This window comes from Stigmatopora nigra, chromosome 3 (assembly GCF_051989575.1).
Source record: "Stigmatopora nigra isolate UIUO_SnigA chromosome 3, RoL_Snig_1.1, whole genome shotgun sequence".
Classification (NCBI taxonomy): Eukaryota; Metazoa; Chordata; class Actinopteri; order Syngnathiformes; family Syngnathidae; genus Stigmatopora; species Stigmatopora nigra.
In genome coordinates, this window is record NC_135510.1 from 14041205 (window position 1) to 14062531 (window position 21327).

Sequence of the window (21327 nt, forward strand, 5' to 3'; positions counted from 1 at the left end):
ATGTGGACAAATAATCGCATCTGTACATGAGGAAAATGATGTTATCCATCATTGTGGAGCACTCTTGGTGAAGTTTCACTGCAGGGAAATCCCTCTGGAAATGCACAATTCTCAGCTGAGTCGCTAACCAAGTTTAATATTTGATGAAATTACTTCTGCTCACTGCTTCTGCTCTCCTACTTCTGCCTTACTAATTCAGCCATCTTTGTCGGTCCTTTTTGTAAATGATTGTGTCTCTGCTTTGTAATGAATGACAATTTCAATGTTGTCAGTTGTTGCAATGTGATTTAGTAAGTAGAGGTGTACTTTATATGTAAATTCTCTTCTATTAAAATGACTTATTTGTAGTCAGGTATCAAAAGACTTAAAAACACCATTGTCTGTTATATACGCATCAGTCAAAACAAATAATTTATGATATTTGTCATCTGAAAATGTCGGTATCAGTTTAACACTAAACCCCCGTTCGAGATGAGAATTCTTTAAGCATGACATAACTTCAGTGGTTTAGAATAGAGAACAACAAAACACTGTAGCATGTGAGCATACTATGTAAAACCACTGTACTTTACCATTAAAAGGACACGACTGTTTAATAAAACGGGGAGATTAGATAGTTGAACTTTATGTTCTTTACTAGATTGTAATCAATTACAAATGCCACACTCCAAACTCGACTTTTATGGGTCGTCGTTTGGAGTAAAAGCCCAATGTTTATGCGGCAAGGACTGATTTAGTGTCTCTGAATGGCGGGCCTGCGTCCTGCTGCTATTAGGTGTCTTGTTATTGTATTTTGGACAAGAACCATGCCTCGGCCCAGTGCTGCTCAAGACGGAACAGGAGAATGTGTGATGAACTTGTTTAGTTTGGAGGGTCGTGATTGATGCTCCGTGGCATTTAGGAGATTTAGCTTGTAATAATTTATGTAGCTGCAAGCCTGATGTTAGTCCGGAATCTGTCTTCCAAAAGTATAAATAGAAATTCATACTATTTTTGGTTCAGATTGAAAATATTTTGAGAGATCGCAGGTACATGCACTTGTCAAATGAATGCATGGGTCTCATACCTGGAGATAACCCTAAAACTAAGTATTTTAGTTCTCACTTGAATATTTCCTGAGAAGGTGAAATATCTGATGATAATAATATTGTCTTAAAACCCTTTCTGCACCTCAGTCAGATTCCATTCATGTATTTTATCATGCTACTTACTTCTACAGTCCATTTCTTTCTTGGACAGATGCTGAAACTTAATGGAATCACTGAAATGTTTGTACCTCCTGATTGAACAAGGCACACAAATATGTTTATTATTGCACCTATAGTGTACTGAGAAAAAAAATATATATAAACTTAACACTGAATTAATATACTCTGCCATGGTCCATCCATCCATTTCCGTCCTTTCAGTGTGTGTACAAACGGCCTTCGTCTTCATATCAAGTTAACACAACACGAGGCACCAGTTGTGTTGACAAAACTCAAGTGAGGTCAATTTTATAAATCCTCCATATAAAAAAAAAATCACTATGCAACATCAGGATGCTGCTGCTGTTGCTGTTGTTTTGGATATACAGTCGTACCCCTACCTACGGAATTAATTGGTTTTATTTTCGTTACTTGAACATTTTGTAAGTAGTGGTGTACTTTATATGTAAATTCTGTGATCCGTTCCACAGTCTTCACACAACTACCAACTAAACCCTTCAAAATTGGTTTCCCAAAGTTGGCCAATTTGCTTGAAATATGTAAAGAAACAAACAAAAATGAGAGAAAATTATAAGGAAATTATTTATTAATGTCTTAAAATAAATAAAGGATATAGAAATGTGCCCTGTGTCACTGAAATAGTTCCCTCTGTGGCCATAAACGTACTATCTATATTTGTTCGCCAGATGGCGTTTGGCTGAAAGCCGTCCACTTTGTAGTACATTTTAGACTTTTGCGTGTGTCCTATGTGTGTGAGAGAGTGCCGCATTGCATTTGTGTGGATTTTAATCGCATAATAAGGTGAATTCAAAATAAGATAATGGATAAAGAAATGCATTTATTTTTGGGGGATTTCATAATTTGGATCTTTTTCTTATCTCGAGTCACTCATTGCAATATAAAAAAATTGTAACCTGAAACTTTTGTACCTAGAGGTATTCGGAAGTAGAGGTATGAGCGTACTACAATGTCAATATGTCAGAATGGGATTGAATTGAATTTGAAATGAGATTTTCTCAGTATCATCTGATGTTGATTAGGCTGCAAAACTATTTCACAGTTGTTATGAAGCCTTGTGTTTACAAGTGGGTGGCGGGTGGTTTACATTCCGCAGCTTCTCCCCAAACAACTGAACGCGTGCACATCTGTGCACTGAGCCAAAGTGTCCAAACATCAGGGAGATCTGCTGGAGTATTGGGTGCCTGCAGGCCCACTCCATCGTCAGTGGCACCACATTTCCTGTCTAGGACTAAATGTATTTGGACATAAACCGTCCCTGTGCAAGATTCGTCTATGAATGCAAACACAAAGCGTGGGTGTAAGTTAGAAAACATAACTGAGCACAATAACCCAATTGTTTTTCTTGGATTTTACTTTTTACAAGGAGTATATTTATCAGTAAGTATTCACTCTTTACAGGATTTTGGACAATAGTTTTTGGATCATCACACAAAAGGCAGAAGAAACGTTTTTTCTCTTTTTCTGGAATAAAATACACTACTAATAATACAAGAAAGGAAGATGCAAATTGCCTGAGACAATGATCAAGACGTAAAAAGAGTAACCAAATGCATAAATATTCTTAGAACTTGATAATGTATCTCGCCCAAAGTTCCTCAACCATTTCCCTGCTCAATTATGCTCCTTTCCTCCCCTGCATCATTATGTTGTTTTCTCTCATTTTGGCGTTTCCCACCCACCCACTGAACGTCCCCCAGAGAAGCTTGCACAACTCTCACATCCCTTCAGTGTCTGCTAGCTGGGAATCTGCTGCCCTTTGGTTTAAACGGCACAACCCTCTGTCTTATATTACAAAAATAAACAGGAAGTGGAGTCTATTTTGCCACGGAAGGATGTAGCGAGTGGGCTTATTTTCACCAAGTTCACAGTAACTTTATGGGACCAAGTGTAGACGTAGATCCCCCCTTGAAAAATGTTGTTGTAAGTCCCCTTTAAACAGACGAGAATTAAATGTACTGTAGATGGATTTCCCATGTTGAGGGAAATCTCAGTGGATCTGTAAGTTTCCAGCCAGACTAAAATAGAATCTATTCCAAATGAATCGGGGGGAATTTATTGCAACATTTCCTCTTTGAAAACATGGAGTGGAACAAGTTTTTGTAAGCAATGGAAATACTTCAATGTTTATTATGTTCCACAAGTTTCAAGATCAAGGACAAAATCGTCTGTTATATTGTTTTATCCACGAGGGATATCAATTTTTTTTTTTTTTTTTGCCTTGTGATAAAAAAAAGTTGTAAGTGAATTTCTAAGAAGTATTGGTTAAAATTAGTTTAAAGTGGAGTACACTTTTGGTAATATTCCACATGAATAGTATTAAAAATACTTGACAACAAGAAGAGAAATGTACTGACAGAGAAACATGCAAAGTATGACCTATGTTATGGCAGCCATCTTGGATGCAATGTATTTAGGTTAATTTACGTAAAATTAGAAACACGGCATAATTTAAAAGTGGTTATCATGACCAGCTGATTTAACACCATTGGCAAAATTGTCGACAAACCCGGTCTTACTGATCAGAATGCATCAAATTAAGGGTTAAGGATTAAAATGTTTCTCCCCAGGCCTGCGTGTTTTTTTTCCGGGTACTCCGGTTTCCTCCCACTTTCCAAAAACATGCTTGGTAGGCTGATTGGACACTCTAAATTGCCCATATGTATGAGTGTAAGCATGGATGGTTATCTGTCTCCTCTTGCCCTGCGATTGGCTAGCCACTGATTCAGGGTGTCCCCCGCCTCATGCCCGAAATCATCTGGGATAGGCTCCAGCACCCCCGCGACCCTTGTAAGGATAAAGCGGTTCAGAAAATAAATGGATGAATGAAGTCTAATTGTGATTACGCTCGAAATCATACAAATTGACCGATGGTGTTTTTTTTACCCCCTATTCCACATTTGCATGTAGGCGGATGTTAACCCTTAAGGATTGTAAAGTCACTAGACAAAGTTGAGAGATTCCAATGTCTCGCATTTACAGGAAGCACTATGTTTAGGAGGAATATTTGCTGCACACATCCGGAGGAGAGTGTGAGGTCCATTGATTTATAGCACAAGTCACCCTTCTTCTATCCTTGTGACTTCTCACAGGAGGTGTGACGCCACCTGACAACAAGTAACCCGGCAACCGCCTGACAACTGAACGTTTAGATGCCAACATCCACGTATTTCCCCATGAATCAGCGTTTCAGAAGACGAAATCTGGCCGTCACATGGTTCGGTCTCAGATCCTTCCACGTGCCCATTTGATGTGCTTTAATGTATTCACCAGTAAGGTGACTGACCGACCTATCAGGGCAGCCATTGGTCCGAGGTCCCTAATGTATCCCAGGCCTTGCTCGGGCTGTGTTTGGGTGAAAAATGAAAGTTTCCCAGGACCTCCAAATGGATGCTTGGCTATACCACAGAGGACGTGGGGAACGCAAGCTAAGTGCTTTAGCAGCGTGTGATACTAACTCGATGGGACAAGTTCAGTGTGGCGTAAAAAGGAAGAGTGCTGTGTGAGGTGACTTTTGGGACAATGGGCTCGCTTCTCACAAATAAAACATGAGCTTTATCCACAGCTTCTCAAATGCTGCAATGTTGGTTTCTGTCAGGTGTTTGTCTGGAAATGGGGCTGCTAGATATCTGATTTTATTCCCCTGCACTCATTTCATAAGCTAGTGGGTGTTTACAATGCAGGAGAGAAATTAAAGAGATTGGGTTTAACATTTAATTCAGCCTCTTAAAAAAATGTAGTGGATTATTTAGTTTCCTCCCAATACGGCATCTTCGGGAGGTGAAGGAGGAGACAGTGTCAAAGTGCTCTGAGTGCCTTAAGGAAGTACCAATCTTTTAATCCAGGCTGTTTTTGTGTTTTTCTTTTCTTTTTATATATTAAAGCATATACTATTCATTGTGTCTGGGTGTAGCAATAGCCTTAATGAATTAGTCAGCCTACATAAATTCCCTCATAAAGGGAAAAAGCAGCTGGAATTGTGTATTTCAATGATGCTGGATTGCAGTTTTCGGACATTACGTGACGTAATTTATGCCTTATACAATGTCAAATTAGTCTCCAGTGACCGCGTTGACATCACACACCTGAAACACAAGACTAGTGGGGAAGTATCGATTTTATCACTAAAGAGCAGGGGTTATGAGTTATTATTTACAGTTTGCTCTGAAATGCATGATTTTTAAAATTAATGCTAAGTTCATTTCCTTGTTTATGGGAAAAAATGGATTATGTATTGATCTGTTTAATGTGTTGTTGAAAAGCTACTCTGACACAGTCTATTGTACCATATTGGGAAAAATAATAAACATTCAGCCACATTAATATGCATAATATAGTTTTTGTATAGACAATGATCTACATGAGGGTATCATGAATACATCTCTTTTTTTTTTGGCGGAAGTCCCAGCTGTGCAAAGCTCCAAGGGCTGCAAGCCACAGATGACACATTTTTTTTTTGCCTTGAATGACGTCAAACAGCTCATCAAAATGAGAGGAGACACATAAATAAGACATAAGCTTAGATGCACGGCTGCCTCAATATACAACGTTTAGTCAAGGTCAGAGATGCGTAAACTTTCAGCACTCTACTTATATTTTAAGCATGGGACATGACGTATGACCCATCCAAAGTTTCCACTCTTACTTCACTAGGGATTGTTGTGATAACAATGATGAAGATGAATTTCGGAGACGGAACATTTCATTTCAAACACAATCGTTATGTTTTCAAATATGCGTCTTAGGTGTTTTTTTTTTTTTTGAATCTTGAGTCTTGAGTTTGATTGACAGGTGCAGTATTTTCAGTAAACTTTATGCCAAGCAGTAGAATCAATTTAAATTTGTGATTTGTAAATAAACGGTCAAAGAATACTCTTGACAGGTATATTCTTGAAGTCCAGAATAAAAATAAAATGTATATTGTGGGTTAGGGTAGTTAATGGGGTTAAGTAACATATATATATATAAACATATGAGTAACATATCTAAATTTACAGAACAGTAAACTGTTTATTTTTACATATTTTATAATTTTATTAATATTTTTCTCATGATACAGTATTTATGCATATCTGTTTTGTATGTATGTGTATATATATATATATATATATATATATATATATATATATATATATATATATATATATATATATATATATATATATATATATATATATATATATATATATATATATATATATATATATATATATATATATATATATATATATATATATATATATATATATATATATATATATATATATATATATATATATATATATATATATATATATATATATATAAATTAATGTTTTATGGCCAAGTCATGAGTATTTTTAATACTACTAATAACAATAATAATTTATGATCATTTGACTACACCAAGGCTCTCCAAGTATAGCTTTCATGCAGATATTAATATTTTTATTACCCTATATTCAGTCAAATCAAAACCTTTTTAAGCAAAAAGAATCTTGGTTTAAAAAAGACACACACATCCTTTTAAAAAATGATGTTTTATTGTAAATTTCAATACAGAAATCATGTTGAGACTCGATTTTTGTTTCATTTTTCTTTCAAAATACTGCAGTGGCCTTCCTTTCTTTGTTGAATAAATTGATGATAGTGCTGCAGCAGATTGAATTTTTCATACAGTGGGAGTGTTGCTAAAATGACAAACAGAGCGTAACAGATGATTATCCCCCCCATTCTTAAACAACGCAACGCATAGCATCTCTCAGAGAACCAAATTAATTTGAAATTGTAATATTAATCCTGTAAAATTGGCGAATGCAATAAAAAATTGAAAGAATCAAATGATAAAATAATAACATTTCTTTACTAAGATGTATTGAATATTCTTACAGACTTATGTATTGGTAGACTTATGTATTTCTCCCTTCGTATATACATAAAAAATACATATACCCTTTAATATGATTGTATAAAACAAATATTTGCATTTTAAAAATCAAGAGCATCAATTAAAAACATTAAAATGATAAACACTACGATACAACTCGTTTCTTTGTACACCGCAAGCCACCACAAATTTCGGCATTCATACGTTTTAATAACACGAAAAACATTAAAAGAAAACAACATCGCTTTGTGCCCAATCAATTTAAATTAAAAAAAACAATAAGAAAAATTCCTGCATGCACCAACCGATTACACATATTTTGTACATATGCATAAACATGGACGTTTTAAAAGAAGTAAAAAGATGGCTAAAATACATTTCAATGATTTGTGTACCCATAATAATAATAATGCCTGTATTGTAAAATGTGTCTTGGCACGTGTCTCCTTGGTGACCGAGGGGATCTAATAGACATGTACTTGGCCACATGGACAGCATTAATCCATGTCTTGACTATTTTTAGACGAGATGGTCGTAGCTCGAGAGCCATGCAGGCCCCCCCACTAAGCCCCCTCCTCGCTCTGCAGGTTTGATTGTGTTTCTACACAAAGTCAGGAAGCTGTCTGGCCTTTGGATCGGAGGAAACACACCGCATGCCTATGCCGGCCGGGCACACGCCCAGTTTCACGGCCACGCGCGGCTATTCCAAAAAATATAGACCTTGTCAAACAAGCAAAACCGCATTTTTTCCATTCAATAATGGTAGTTCAATCAACTAGCATGGGTGGATCTTTATTTATTCTATTTTATTATTAGTAGTAGTATTTTTTATCATAAAAGCAGAATATATTAAAATAAAATTGCACAACCATCCTCTATTGTAAAGTATAAATAGAGTTATTTATTCCGGTTGATTTATAATAATAAACATGATGATTTTAATAGATGATATTGTGTATTGACTATGACATTATTTACAGTTTAGAATACTGCTAGTATCTGTTGCAAAGGTATTCTTATAGGATTTTTAATTGAATAATTATGGGATCAAAATAATACTTGGATTTCTTTTGAACTCATACTTACACTTTTTAAAATCATTAACGGTGATAACTTGCTGAAACGTGAGCTCCAAATCCTTCCAGTTTAAATAAATTAGACGTCTATCTATTATTGTGAAAGGCAGGTAATGGGTTAAATTCTAGAAATGACCAAAAATAAATAAATAAACAACAATTTATTTTTGTTTTAGGGCTTATACCCCGAGTTTTTCAGTTTTTTTCTTAATCTAATTGCGTTTTTATTCATCTGTTATCAAATTATAATTGTATTTATTCACAAATAGAATACATGAATGATTCATGCTTATATTTTCGTCATCTTTATGTCATTAGATTCGTTTTTTTTAATTGCCAAAGATAGTAAGTCCTAAAAATCCCACATTTGTTCTTAAATGACAGGCCGCTTTAGAAGAAGAGAAAACCTTCAATTAATCGGCTGCCATTGACAGGCATAGACGTCCAAACATTTAAGACTCGTACTAGCAGGCATCGGATTGGACACCCCAATTGGCCCAGCCAGTCCTCCCAGTCAAAAATGACTAGTCATGAGTAAAAACAATAAACTTGGATGGGAGGAGCTCAAAAACAGTTACCCAACTCAACCGAATAATCTCCTCTTTAATATGTTTCTTTCCATCGTGCTATTATTCTAATCACAAGAACATTATTTTGCTTGGTTTTATTTGTAATCAATTTTATTGATTTATTTTGGGATAAATAAAAAACGAATAGAAACAGGCGGTAGAGGCGCTTCCTACCACAGCTGAGGCGGATCTGCAGCCTGATTACGTCTTCACACACACACATACATATACACGCGCACACACATAATTGATGACCTAATTGAGTAGCAGGAGGAGGAGAAAAGTTGACTCGTTCCTCCCGCTCACATGCAGTCCCACAGCTGAAGGCATTGATGTGACCGGCTTTGGGCTTTTTACTCGCACTTCTTTCCCCCGTCTTTCACCCTCACAACACGGAGCACAAAATCCACGTTTTTTTTACCGTTAGTTTATCGCTGCTGCTTTTCTTTTCCCGTCACTCCCAGTTTTTTTGAAACCTCCCTTCGGCTATTTTTCAGGGGAGGTGAACGCTTATCCCATTCGAAACTCGCATTGAAATTTAAGGACGGGCGAGGAAAACGAAAGAAAGTCTTCACCGCCGAAGGACCGTTGCTGAACTCCAACTGAAGCCGTAACCCACCTCGGGCCACTCTTACCCGGGCAGTACGCACTCGGTGCCGCGGTAGCATCCTCAACATGAGTCTGAAGACGGATACGGAGCCGAATAACAATGTCTCCATGGAGGAGGAGGTTAGGTTCACCTTTTTTCCTCTCCTTTACTGTCTCCATGTCATTGACTGGTATAGACGTCTAATTGTTTGGTTGCTTATAGTCGACGTAAATGCAACTGAAAATAATCAGCCAGCGCTCCCAGTTTAAATGAAATGTGCGTCTATCTTTGTCATTTTGCCAAAATACTAAAGAAAAATTGGTATTGGAGGGCAACAACCAGTCAATTTCTGTTTTAATTGATCTATTTATTTGTATTTATTTGAAAAGATATCTTTGAAAAATATCAATACAATTGAGACCTAGCGTCCATACACGAGGAATCCAAAATGTTGACTCATTGGTTGCTATTTACAGTGATTATATTATTATATTAGATTAGATTAGATTAAACTTTATAGACGCCCAATTCATTTGAACTGGGATAGTGGCAGTCAATGGCCATTTGCCCATTTGCCCTCCCAGTACAAATGGATTGGGTGTGTATTAGTAATAAACATGTTTTAAGATGGTCCTGAAAGTGTTAATATTGTGGTCTACATGGCCCAAAATGTCATCTTTAAAAAAAAAAAAATCTATTTATTTAAAATGTACTTTCTATTACTCTAAATGCACTTGTCTCACAAAAGATAAACTGGCCAAATAAAGCACCCAGAAAGTGGTGATGTGACAATGAAACATGCCTATAACAAGCATGCTTTAAAATATTTAAAACCAGTAAAATGGTTCTCATGCGCTATTCTCTTTACTCCCTATTGTTTTTTTCCTCGAACAAGATGACTTATTCCAGCTGCCATAATTCATCATTGTCTCCAGCTAAGTTTCTGGACAAATGGCTTAAGATGCACTGAGGGGGAGCATTAAACTCTTTTGTTGCTCCACTTTTGCCTATTATCCCTATCAAAGCTTGCATGCCTAATTATGTTAAGGCCAGCAACGATCAAGCCAAATGCCCAAAGTCGGTAGTGTTACCAAATCTGCACGTTGATTCCGCTTGTTTTTGTTGAAGCCGCGTTCCAGGTTGCTGGAGTATTCCAGCACATCGGCGGACTGGCTTCTCTGGTATCTTGCTTGCTGTATATTTGAGTAGTAAAAGAGGAAATTGGTTCTAGGGCACCTGAAAAGTGGCTGAGCGGCAGGGAAAGGGCTATGGGTCAGAGGAAGGAAATGCTGTCACGCTGTGAACTGTTGTCCGGCGCTGTTCCTCTGGCAGCCCCATTGTAGCCGAGGCTTCCCCACCAGCTGAGAACTAATGGGCCCCCGCGCACTGTTTGTTTCCACGGCCACACTGGGCCTGCTCGGCATCGGCCATCAATGAGCTGTGCGCGCCCAGCGGGATGAGTCTTGTTTGGTCTTTGCTCATTTAGGGAGCTCACAAAGAGTGTTCTTTCACTAAGGTTTGATTCACGGGTGACCTGGTTGTGAAAATAAAGAGCATTTTGTAACTATGTTTGGACAGCTACTGTATTATCGGATATGCGTGAATTATTTGGAACCTGATGCGTAGAGACTCTCAAACAAAATAAGTTGTGTATAAAATCCTTGTTTCTGCCCCATCTTTTTATAACTTATTTGCACTTTTTTTTTTTTTAGGTGCGAACACTTTTTGTCAGTGGTCTACCCGTTGACATCAAGCCACGGGAATTGTACCTTCTCTTCAGACCATTTAAGGTAGGTTGTCCTATTATTACATAGGCGAGTTGTAAGTGAGATTTTGGTACATTTTTTTTTAACTTGTAGGTTACAAATGAACTGTAGATCCATCAATGCAAGTGATGCACAATGACAAAGTAATGAGTGATGTTCCACTAGATGGCAAAAAAAGTTCAATTTATAACAGAAAATACATGCCTTTGTAACAACTTTTTGTTTGGTAAATGTCCCCAAATTTTATAAATTGAAGAGGGAAACAAAACTCTAATGACATGGCCTAAAAGTAAAATCTCCCGGAATTTAGAATTTCCACTTCATGTGTCTAATATTTTAATGACCATAACATATAAAGACAGAAGGCTCAAAACAAAGTTGGTATGTAAATAAAGTGCAAATCTTCTGTGAGTCTCCAGATACAAGCAATAACTAGGCAAAGAAACTTTTTGAATAATTGCATCCTTGATTTAATTAATTTCCCATATAGGCTTATCCTCACAAGGGTTAGGGGTGCTGGAGTCTATCCCAGCCAACTGTGGGTAGCAGGCTAATTGTTTTTTTTCAGCAATCGCAGGTCAGTATGAGATGAACATTCACCTGCATACTCATCCCATGGTTCAATTTTGAGTATTCAACCAGGCTACCATGCATGGTTTTGGGGTGTGGAAGGAAACTGGAGTACCCAGAGGAAACCCACACAGTCACAGAGAGAACCCTCGATATCAGAACAAAGAGGCGGGGGTGCTAACCTTTGTTTTACTGCGCTGAATTTCTTGATTTACTTTGGCAAAAACAAAAAAACTTACATTACATTTTACAATACATTTTTTTATCATTTGAAATAAAACAAAAACACTTATGTAGTTTTATTACCCAGGCTTGTTTAGGCTGTACAATTAGATTAAATGGGAAGACTGGCGCAATGCTTGAGAAACACTGGCTTAGATTTCTAGCCGAGTCGTTCATGGTAGTCTCAATCAAACAGCCTCCTTGTTAATGGGTCCAAATATTTGCGTAAATGAAAATGAGGCCACGCATTGTTCATTCACGGCAGTGTTTTTCAAATGAGCTGCGGGGTCCCTAAACACCCCACCTACTCATGTCCTAACTAACCAAATTGGAAGTGGTATTGCTCGCACATGGATGATCCTGTGGAATGTGTAAATGAGTAGCCCTTGCCACTGACCAACCAACCTTGTGAGAGACTAAACTCAGTGAATGAAGAAGCAAAATGTCTTCCTCCCTCAAATAGGGCACAAGTAGCTCACCACTTTATAGGATGATCCTTTGCTTCCTTTGACGTTCCATCGCTATCAATCCTTCAAATTTAAATAGATTAGACGCCAATGGTATGGAAACGTGAGCATTCACAGCCAGTCTTCCCAGTTTTTAAAGAGCCCCTAGTGTACATGTTCATTTATTAGATGGCTGTGCAGAGTATTGAGGTATGCAAGTTTCTTGAATATTTACTGCAGAAAATGATGTTTGAACACAATTTTGTGGGCCGCAGCCATTTTGTGATGAGTTATACCCACGAGTGTACACTAGTCTCAAACACAGGTGCGTGTGATAACGGGCATGGTGTAAGTGTGGGTAAACTTGCGATACTCGGATTTGATTGTTTAAAATACTACCCGTATTGATCAAATGTCTCGCAGATACTTCTTGAGATAATCGGCTTTTATTCCTGTTTTTGAAAAGATAATAAAGTAGTATAGAAGTGTATTTTTTCACTGGCATGGACATGGTATTGTTGACTATAAAATAAAAGTGATATTGTTTCAACATTTTTTAATGGAAATATATTTACTAATCATATATTTTTGTAATATCCAAAATTGAGACCTACATCTTGCCAGGTTGTATTGACGTTAACTCTTTCAATGCCATTGGCGACAGTAGACTATACCTTTTATCTTTACCTTTCCAGTGGATGGAATCTTTTCTGTATGCGTATATATTTTTTTTCAATGTAAACAATTTATAATGGAAGTGATTGCTCGACATGGTGACAGACGTTTTAGCAAGGCTTATACTATATTATTTAAGCCATAAGATGCTGATTTGTTTTTCAAACTATTTCCTACACTATTTGCAGTTATCAAAGTGCTCAGAAATGTGGAATTTGTAAACTTAAAAACTTTGTGAAAATCTCCTGTATAAAAATCAATTCATATTGGTTTCTTGTCCTTTAGGTTTTTCTAATGACCAGAAAGTCACTTCCCCTATAAAATCCCAATGCCATATGTAAATTCAGTTAACCAGAAGTAGCACAAATACTGAGACTTACAAAATGTAAGCATAATTCTAGCTGTGGCTTCATCTCAAGTTCACGGTTCAGAAACAAGATTTTTTTTCCCCTCTTTTAGTGAGCAACATTCATGCTTGACTTCCTTGCATGTGACTCTGTGCTTGTGGATAATTGGCTGTCTTTTTTCCTCTGCAGGGTTATGAAGGGTCACTGATTAAATTAACATCAAAACAGGTGAGTGTCTCCCTCTGTTGATGCCTAAACCTGTGCTCAGACTCTTGTCTTTTGGTAATATCGGTGAAGGCTCAAGTCATCTCTGCTTTCTTTTCCAGCCTGTTGGATTTGTAACATTCGACAGCCGAACTGGAGCCGAAGCTGCAAAAAATGCTCTAAATGCAAGTATTCCAATTCATTCCAATCTCTTCATTTCTGCTTTTTGTTCTGACATGAATCTATAAAAAAAAAAAAAAAAACCTAAGGGAGTGTTTTGAGAATACTCTCCAATCAGTTTTTCCCACCAAGTCAACTTTCTGTCTTTTCATAATTCAACGGCAGGGACATTTTTTGGAAAGATGGGCGAGTCCTGTAGCATTACGGTAGTTTACTTTGACCTTGATACACATCCATCTTTAGTCTGGTGTAGCTTTTCTAATTTGTGCATATCACTGCTTTACTCTATGTTCTCTAGCCACATTAGTGTTATTTCAACACATCTTAAGTAGTTTAACCTTATTGTATCACCAGTAGGCCACCGTGGCAGTGTCTAATGCACACACAGACACACACTTTGATAGCCTAGCCTTCCTTATTGAGCATCACCTCATAGACACACAAACACACTCCAAAATACTTCTCACTTGCATGCGGGCACAGCGCTTAGGGCACAAAAACACAAGCAAGGTAAAAAACACCCCGAAAATGCCACTCGGTCTTGTCGTCGGCCCTTTCCTCATCTTATTCTCCTCCAGTCGTAACTCCTCACTTAACTCATTGGCTGCCGTTGACGGCGATGGCCGTCCAACCTTTTTGAGCTGGGCGGGCGCCTCGAATGTTTCGTTCATTTGCCGCCAGCCCTCCCCAGTTCAAACAAAGTGGATGCCAGCTTGTGAATAACAAAGTTCAATTCGGAAGGTTGAAAAAGGGCCACTTGATTTGGACGTCTGTTGTCGTCAATGGCACTGAAGGAGTTAATTGAGAGGAGGAAGAGGTGTGAGCTGCTGGAAATACTGAGGTCGTATCCTTCAGCCATTCCTTTGTCCAACTGTTCTGCTCAAGCGGGCGCAGTAAAGAGGAAGCGAGTGCAGCGAGTTTCCCGCGCAGCGCAGTGCATCGGAAACTTGAAGGATACACCCTGAGTATTAAAAGACGGCTGTAGGAAAGGAGACGGCGCGAGACTAAACTAAGCCCCTCGATCTCAGCCCACCTCCCTTACCATCCAATGTTCCCCCCCTTCCCTCCGTCTCTCCTTCAGGGTATCCGTTTTGACCCCGAAAGCCCTCAGACACTGCGCTTAGAGTTTGCTAAAGCCAACACGAAGATGGCAAAGAGTAAGCTGATGGCCACACCGAACCCCACAAATATCCACCCTGCTCTAGGAGCACACTTCATTGCACGGGACCCATGTAAGTTGTTCGGCTGCACTCCTCTAGGCTCGCATTCACTCTCACTTGGGCAGTGCCGTAATCGAGCTCTTGACGAGAATTCTGATGTCGAATTGACAGAGGTTAACATCTTTTAACAAATCTAACACGCCCTGCGCTTGCATGTGTCTCAATTCTCCAGCTGCTTTGCTTCTTTCTGGATGATAAATTAACTTCAACCAACATCCAACTTTATGTTTTTACACATGTTAGCAGACAGACATGTACATATGTTGCTTGCGCGCGTTTGATATTTTGATTTGATCGCTCAACCCTACTTGGTTATCAGCTTTGTTCCAATGTGTGACCTCAAATTCCCAGATGACCTGACAGGAGCAGCATTGATTCCAGCCTCCCCTGACGCTTGGACCCCTTACCCATTGTACACGACTGAGTTGACCCCCGGCCTCCCTCACGCGGCCTTTACTTACCCGGCGGCCGCCGCCGCGGCTGCGGCCCTCCACGCCCAGGTGAGGGACCAACCGGTGTGTGTCTTTCTTCTATCTTACATGTTCTTTTCAACACATCCAGACCACTTAGAATGTTAGGGCACTCGCTTTCAGACACTACAAAGGTTAGTGCAACTTCATGGTGCGGCTGTTTGATGAGGGGTGGGGTATACATGTTAGTATTCTCTTTTTTACTTATTTTGCACCGCTGTAAGCGGTGTCACTCAAACTTGCTTTGTTTTCGTTCTTGCTGGGAAGTAAACAAAAGAAATTGCAACGTTTCGCATTCACGGATGATCACAATTTAGTTTGGTAGGTGATATTCTGTGTATATGCATCAATCCCAATTTTAAAGTTTTTTTTTTTTTGTGTGTGTACTGATGAGGTTAAATGTGGACGTATTGTTGCCATTGAGTTTTAACCTACCCACTAGAAGGCATGCAAACTCTTTGAACCAAAATTTAGTGAGTGAGCTGCACAGCATGGTTTTCATTTAAAAAAATAATAATAATAAAATAAAAGAACTGTAAATTGTCTTTTTATTGAATTTGTATTTCCCAAATCATATCAGTTAATGCTAAATCAATTATAGAGTAACACTGGGAGCCACAAATGGTATTGTTTTACTCATTTTATATTTCTTTTATCCAAATTCATTCCTATCCCTATTTAGTCATGAAAATAATTCATAGTAAAATATATATTTTAATTATTGTTAACTGGCATTCACATATGAATGTATTTTTGTTAGCGTCTGTTTATGGGTAAAGTTTTGGATGAAATGAGACAAAAAAGGATGTTCGTTTACATGGAAGGTCATAGGGTTCTTCTTTTTTTGCAACTATAAGGCAATTTGCCCTATGAGGGTTTAGTGTTTAAGTAACCGTTTTTGTTCCCTAAAAAAACTATACTTTGTCTTGTACTTGTACAAAGAGAACAATATCTATTCCTAAACATCATAGCAATGGCTACTGTAGTTATTTCATCAAGAACAACATATATTCCTAAACATCATAGCCATGGCTACCGTAGTTATTTCAACACTATAGTGACTATTACAAAATAAGATAATACAAAGTCTCTTTAGCAGTCATTTCAAGTTATTGTGTCAGTGTCATAATTCCACTTCATAGTTAAAAAATAGCAGGTACATCACAAAGCACTGAGATGGGCCCTTCTGCTGGGCACTTGAGGTTGAGGAATGCTTGGTATTTTCTTGGAGAAATACTCCTGACCTAATGTAGCCAAAATGTGTGTGCATGTGCAAAGGGGGGTGCTTTCTAATTGGAAACTGAGAGATTCCTGAATTTGGAGTTCTCAGCAACTCTCGGCAATTGTATCGCAACTAATCTCCTGACTATAAATTTGCCTGCCTGTGATGTCATGGCTTCTGGAAAGCAAAGTCCCCATTGCGCAGCAATGTAAAAGCTGAAAACTCTAAGGGAAAATGTATGGACAAAAACCTTAGATTTGAAATGACTGTTTGTGTTTCTTCAGATGCGCTGGTATCCTACTCCTTCTGAGACTTCCCAGCCTGGATGGAAATCCCGGCAGTTTTGTTAGATATTTAGTGAGTAACCTTTGGTCCAACAGTGTTGAGAATTTCACAATTCACCTCTCTGACTGCAGACTTGATCTGGTGCAAACCTGTCCAACAATAACAAAGACATCCAATGTGTTACAAACTCCACAAAACTTCTACAAAGTCTCAATGATACGATAGTTCCAGACTTTAGGTTTTTCCTTGATTATAGCACATTTTTTTATTTTACTTGGAACAACTGGAGTGTATATTTTCTTAATAGATGTTTTTTTTTTTTCCATATGAAGCCGCTAGTCAAAATTGTTCTGGTTTAATTTGTACAGTAAAGGAAGCCTCCCACATGCCCCTAATATATATCCTACTGTGTTTGCCAAAGGAATAATGTCTTTTTTTTTGTTTTTTTTTTGTTTTTGCAGGTCCCTGGAAGCCACACCTTTGTTCAGTTGAAGTGAGGTTTGCCAAGCTCATTAATTTAAGCAGGTTTATTTAATGGACAAATGTGCATTAGAAACAGTATTTATATCTCCAATTGTCTGTTGGGACAGTGTGAGTAGAAACCCCATCTTGCTGTTGACAATCTTCATGTGCCCCTTTTTGTGGTACAGAATAACACTTGCTTTAGAAGCTTTTGCAAGCTAGTCAAAGCTCCATGGAAGATGGTTGCTGAGGGAAATTAACACCTTGAAGATAGTCCCTTTTTTGTGGCTTTTACCACTGGCCTCAAAGGGGTTAGAAGTGTCAATTCATTGCATGTTCAAGTATTTTTGGCATGAATTTATAAAAATTCTGTGTATCCTATTTTTCCTCAGTGTTTGTGTTGCCTCGTTGATTTAGCCTGGACAGCAAAATGTTTTGTTTTCCTGTAGCTCCTTGGTCTTACCGCTGTCAAAGCTCAGCTGTTGTTCATTGGCTTATCTCGCATGGACCTTGTAACGGCATCCCCATGTTCTTACAACCCTTTCCCTAGGATCATCTTGGTGTCATTTGAAGAGAATAAAGTACAAATATTTTTGTACTTTTTGTGTAATGTGTATATTTATGCATTTTTGTGCAACTAAATGAACATGTATGAGTTGAATGTTTAGTTGTCTCTTGGTTTTGGTGGGTTTTTTGTTCCTGTAATCCTGTTTAAATAGTTTTAGAGAAAGAAAAGTGCAATTTGTTTCAATGGGGAAGGGGTTGTCTGTCTGAAAATTCAAAGTATTCTGAACAGGGCATGGGCCATTCTGCTTAAATGAGATTGCTGTGAAACCATCTTTCAGAATGTGAAACTAGACTATAAACTTTTTGAAGGCCCATTTGGAAATGAAGCAAGATTGGAGGGGACTATGGATTTAGTTTGTGGTTTAGAAACATGTTTGTCTCTGTATCTGCTGTGCATAAGATGTAAAGAATAAAAATGGAAAAAAAAATCTTAGTGTGAATTGTTTCTGAAACCAAGCCAATTGAGAGAGAGAGAGTCTTGACAGTTTGTAAATCCTTGCACACTGAAAGCTTGACGGCTGTTTGGGCAGGAGACGTGCTTATTAATAATAGATTCCTAACTATTCATTTGTAATGCACCGATGCATTAGGGTCTCACTCTAGTTCCATGTGTTGGGTTAAATGCAAGCTGGTGGAACTCTGCTCAATAGACCATGATGACTCCTCAAGGGACTTTGAGGACTGTTCTCAATGTGGCAGCTGTCTGATTGCACCACTTCACTATAGACATATCTTGACTATGGCGTTGCAACTTAAACAGACGGCTTTGCCCATTGACTAAGCCTCCACTTTGGTTGCCATTTTTTGCCTTTAATTGCATTCTTTGCAGCAGTTAAAGACTTGGTGAGTTTTTTACTAAACTGGATGGAGATCGAATGTTCAATGTGCGTACAGTATATTTTTAAAATGATTATTGGCATAGCCATAGCCATTGACACTTGCAGCAATTAACTAAAAATAAAAGAAATATCTTAGGCAAATGTGTGATCTGAGGAAGGATTCAAATGTCAAGTCTTTCCTTGAAAAATAATGGCACACTTAACCACAGACTGCTTATTTCCACCCACACAATTGCCCATTCCTCTGTCCCATGAGAAAATCTACAGGTCTGTGGTTGGTTTGGCACATATTTGGATTGACGTGAAGTCAATACGTACTGCAAAAACGTATTCACCTGGAAAGCAGACTTTCTGTACACTTCAGAATCTCATACAGATTCACAGGTTGAATACATGCAAACAGTAAGCACATTGGTTTGCAATTAGATATTTTTCATAACCCATAAACAAAAGTGAACAATACAAAATACAATATGTAGAACACCTCCAGAGACAATGATCAGATTTATATTATGCTGACCTGGCAATGCTTTTAATGCCAATTCAAGAGAAGGACAATCTAACAATACCATACAATGTTTTCAATGCAGGATGGTGTTGCCATCTTCTGGTTGAATGCATGAATGGCCATCACAAACGTCTTTGAATGGAACTCGACTGACCTATGTCATTATTTGTCTAGTTTTTCCTCATCTCATTTCTGAACTGCTTTATCCTCACTGGAGTGTCCAATCAATCTACCATTTATGTCTTTCGAATGTGGGGGACAACATGCAAACTCCACATAGGTGGACCGACCTGGATTTGAACACAGGTCCAACAATGAGGACCACGCGTTAACCACTCATCTGCCAGATCTCCCTTTTACTTTTTAAAAAATATATAAATTAATATTTAAATATTCATTTGTATAGTATTTTCATATGCATATAACTAGTATTTGATAAATAAACCTCATGATAATCGTGCTTGTGTCGGTGCAAAAACGTAGCACGGTAGTAATAATAAATGATCCTATTTCGTGTTTTTCCTTTATCATTATGGCCATGTTTGGTCTACATTACCCGTGATATTCGAGGGATTACTGTACATATAGAATGAAAGCAGAATTTCCATGCTTTGAACCGTAGACCTGATACACCAGGGGTATGGAACCTATGGAATAGTGGATATTTGTATTCAGCGACATCGTTTCTGGAAGTATTGCTGACGCCATTTTGGGTTTTCTTTCACAGTAGCATTCCTGTTTGTGCTACATTGCGACTTTTGCGACTCGACCCCACCAGTCGCATGGCTTGATCTGTGCTTGTAACTGTCTTGCTACAACAATCAAGACAATTTCCCGTATACGGGATGAAATAAAGTTCCAATCCAATCCAATCCATTTTAAAGCCCTAAAAATCCAGTAAGGTTTTTTGGCTTTGACCCTTTTGCAGATAGAATGTTCCAGATCTTTTAATGACCTTATGCATTTTACATGATAACTTCAAACTCGTTGCAATTTTCCAAAATTTTCAAAAATTCTCGGGCCGCACAAAAGGATGTGGTGGGCCAGATTTGGCCCCCGGGCCGCCACTTTGACACCCATGCTCTACACATCAGGTGTTTGCAAAAAAAAAGAAAAATCAACATATTTTTCAAATTACATTGATACATTTTCTCGCTTAAACTTTTGATTTTGCCATTTATGTTCTAGATAAGAAATAACATTCAATCTGCCACAAATTTGGCGGCACGGTTAAGAGTAGGTTAGCACATCCACTTCACAGTTCTGAGTTTGATGGCGGAGTTTGCATGTTCTCCCAATGCGTATGTTGGTGTTCTCCGGGTAATCTGGTTACAATCACATCCCAAAAACATGCATGGTTGACTGGTTGATCCCCCAAATATGAGTCTGCGCGTGAATGGCTTTCGGCTTTTGTGCCCTGCAATTGGCTGGACACTGATTTCGGGTGTAGCCAACCTACTGTAGGATGGGATAAGCTCCTGCTCGTGCCTGTTCTGTTCAGCTTGTGTGGGTTTTCTCTGGGTACTCCGGTTTCCTCCCACATCCCCAAAAACATGTGGGGTAGGGTGGTTAAACATGTTAAATTGCCCCTAGGTATGAGTGTGAAGATGAATGGTTGTCTGTTTCTTTGTGCCCTGCAATTGGCTGGCCCCTGATTCAGGGTGTCGCCTGCCTGGTGCCAGGCTGGGATAGGCTCCAGCACCTCTCGTGACCCATGTAAAGGATAAGATTTAGAAAATGAAAAATATGTATTTTATTTTACAATAACTATTTATTATAAATTCCTAAAGATCACTATGTCTGTCTTTCTGTCTGTCAATCTTTTCAAACCTAATGTAATCCACCTTCCTACCTTAGTTCTATCATCCTTTTTTAAAAAAGTACTATTCTCATATTTTTATGAGAGGAAAAAACCCAACAAAACCATACATTTTGCTCTTGTATAATACTCTATCTTTTGTTTGTTTTCGAAAACCCCAAGATATATAGAAATTGCGATTTGATTGGCCCGGCGATGA

General features: G+C 38.1%; 1 protein-coding gene across 5 annotated transcripts; it reads left to right on the forward strand.

Annotated features, from left to right (window-relative positions):
• The first annotated feature begins 8974 nt into the window (after positions 1-8974).
• rbpms2a (RNA binding protein, mRNA processing factor 2a) lies at positions 8975-18056 on the forward strand. 5 transcript variants are annotated; one of them, XM_077713170.1, is made up of 9 exons: positions 8975-9159; positions 9235-9466; positions 11039-11116; positions 13542-13580; positions 13679-13741; positions 14818-14968; positions 15308-15471; positions 16933-17005; positions 17395-18056. In XM_077713170.1, the coding sequence occupies exons 2-8, from the start codon at positions 9413-9415 to the stop codon at positions 16996-16998; spliced, it is 615 nt and encodes a 204-aa protein (XP_077569296.1). In that variant the 5' UTR covers positions 8975-9159; positions 9235-9412; the 3' UTR covers positions 16999-17005; positions 17395-18056. The 5 variants fall into 5 exon arrangements, with proteins under 5 accessions (XP_077569296.1, XP_077569295.1, XP_077569298.1 ...); XM_077713169.1 differs by having other exon boundaries at positions 8978-9466; XM_077713171.1 differs by having other exon boundaries at positions 8979-9466; positions 15308-15456.
• The last annotated feature ends 3271 nt before the right edge of the window (positions 18057-21327 follow it).

Excerpts from the sequence above, each read along its gene's own strand:
- rbpms2a (XM_077713170.1), top strand. The coding sequence starts at position 9,413 with ATGAGTCTGAAGACGGATACGGAGCCGAATAACAATGTCTCCATGGAG. Across the intron at positions 9,467-11,038 it reads ATGTCTCCATGGAGGAGGAG|GTGCGAACACTTTTTGTCAG; the intron begins GTTAGGTTCACC and ends TTTTTTTTTTAG. Across the intron at positions 13,742-14,817 it reads CTGCAAAAAATGCTCTAAAT|GGTATCCGTTTTGACCCCGA; the intron begins GCAAGTATTCCA and ends TCTCTCCTTCAG.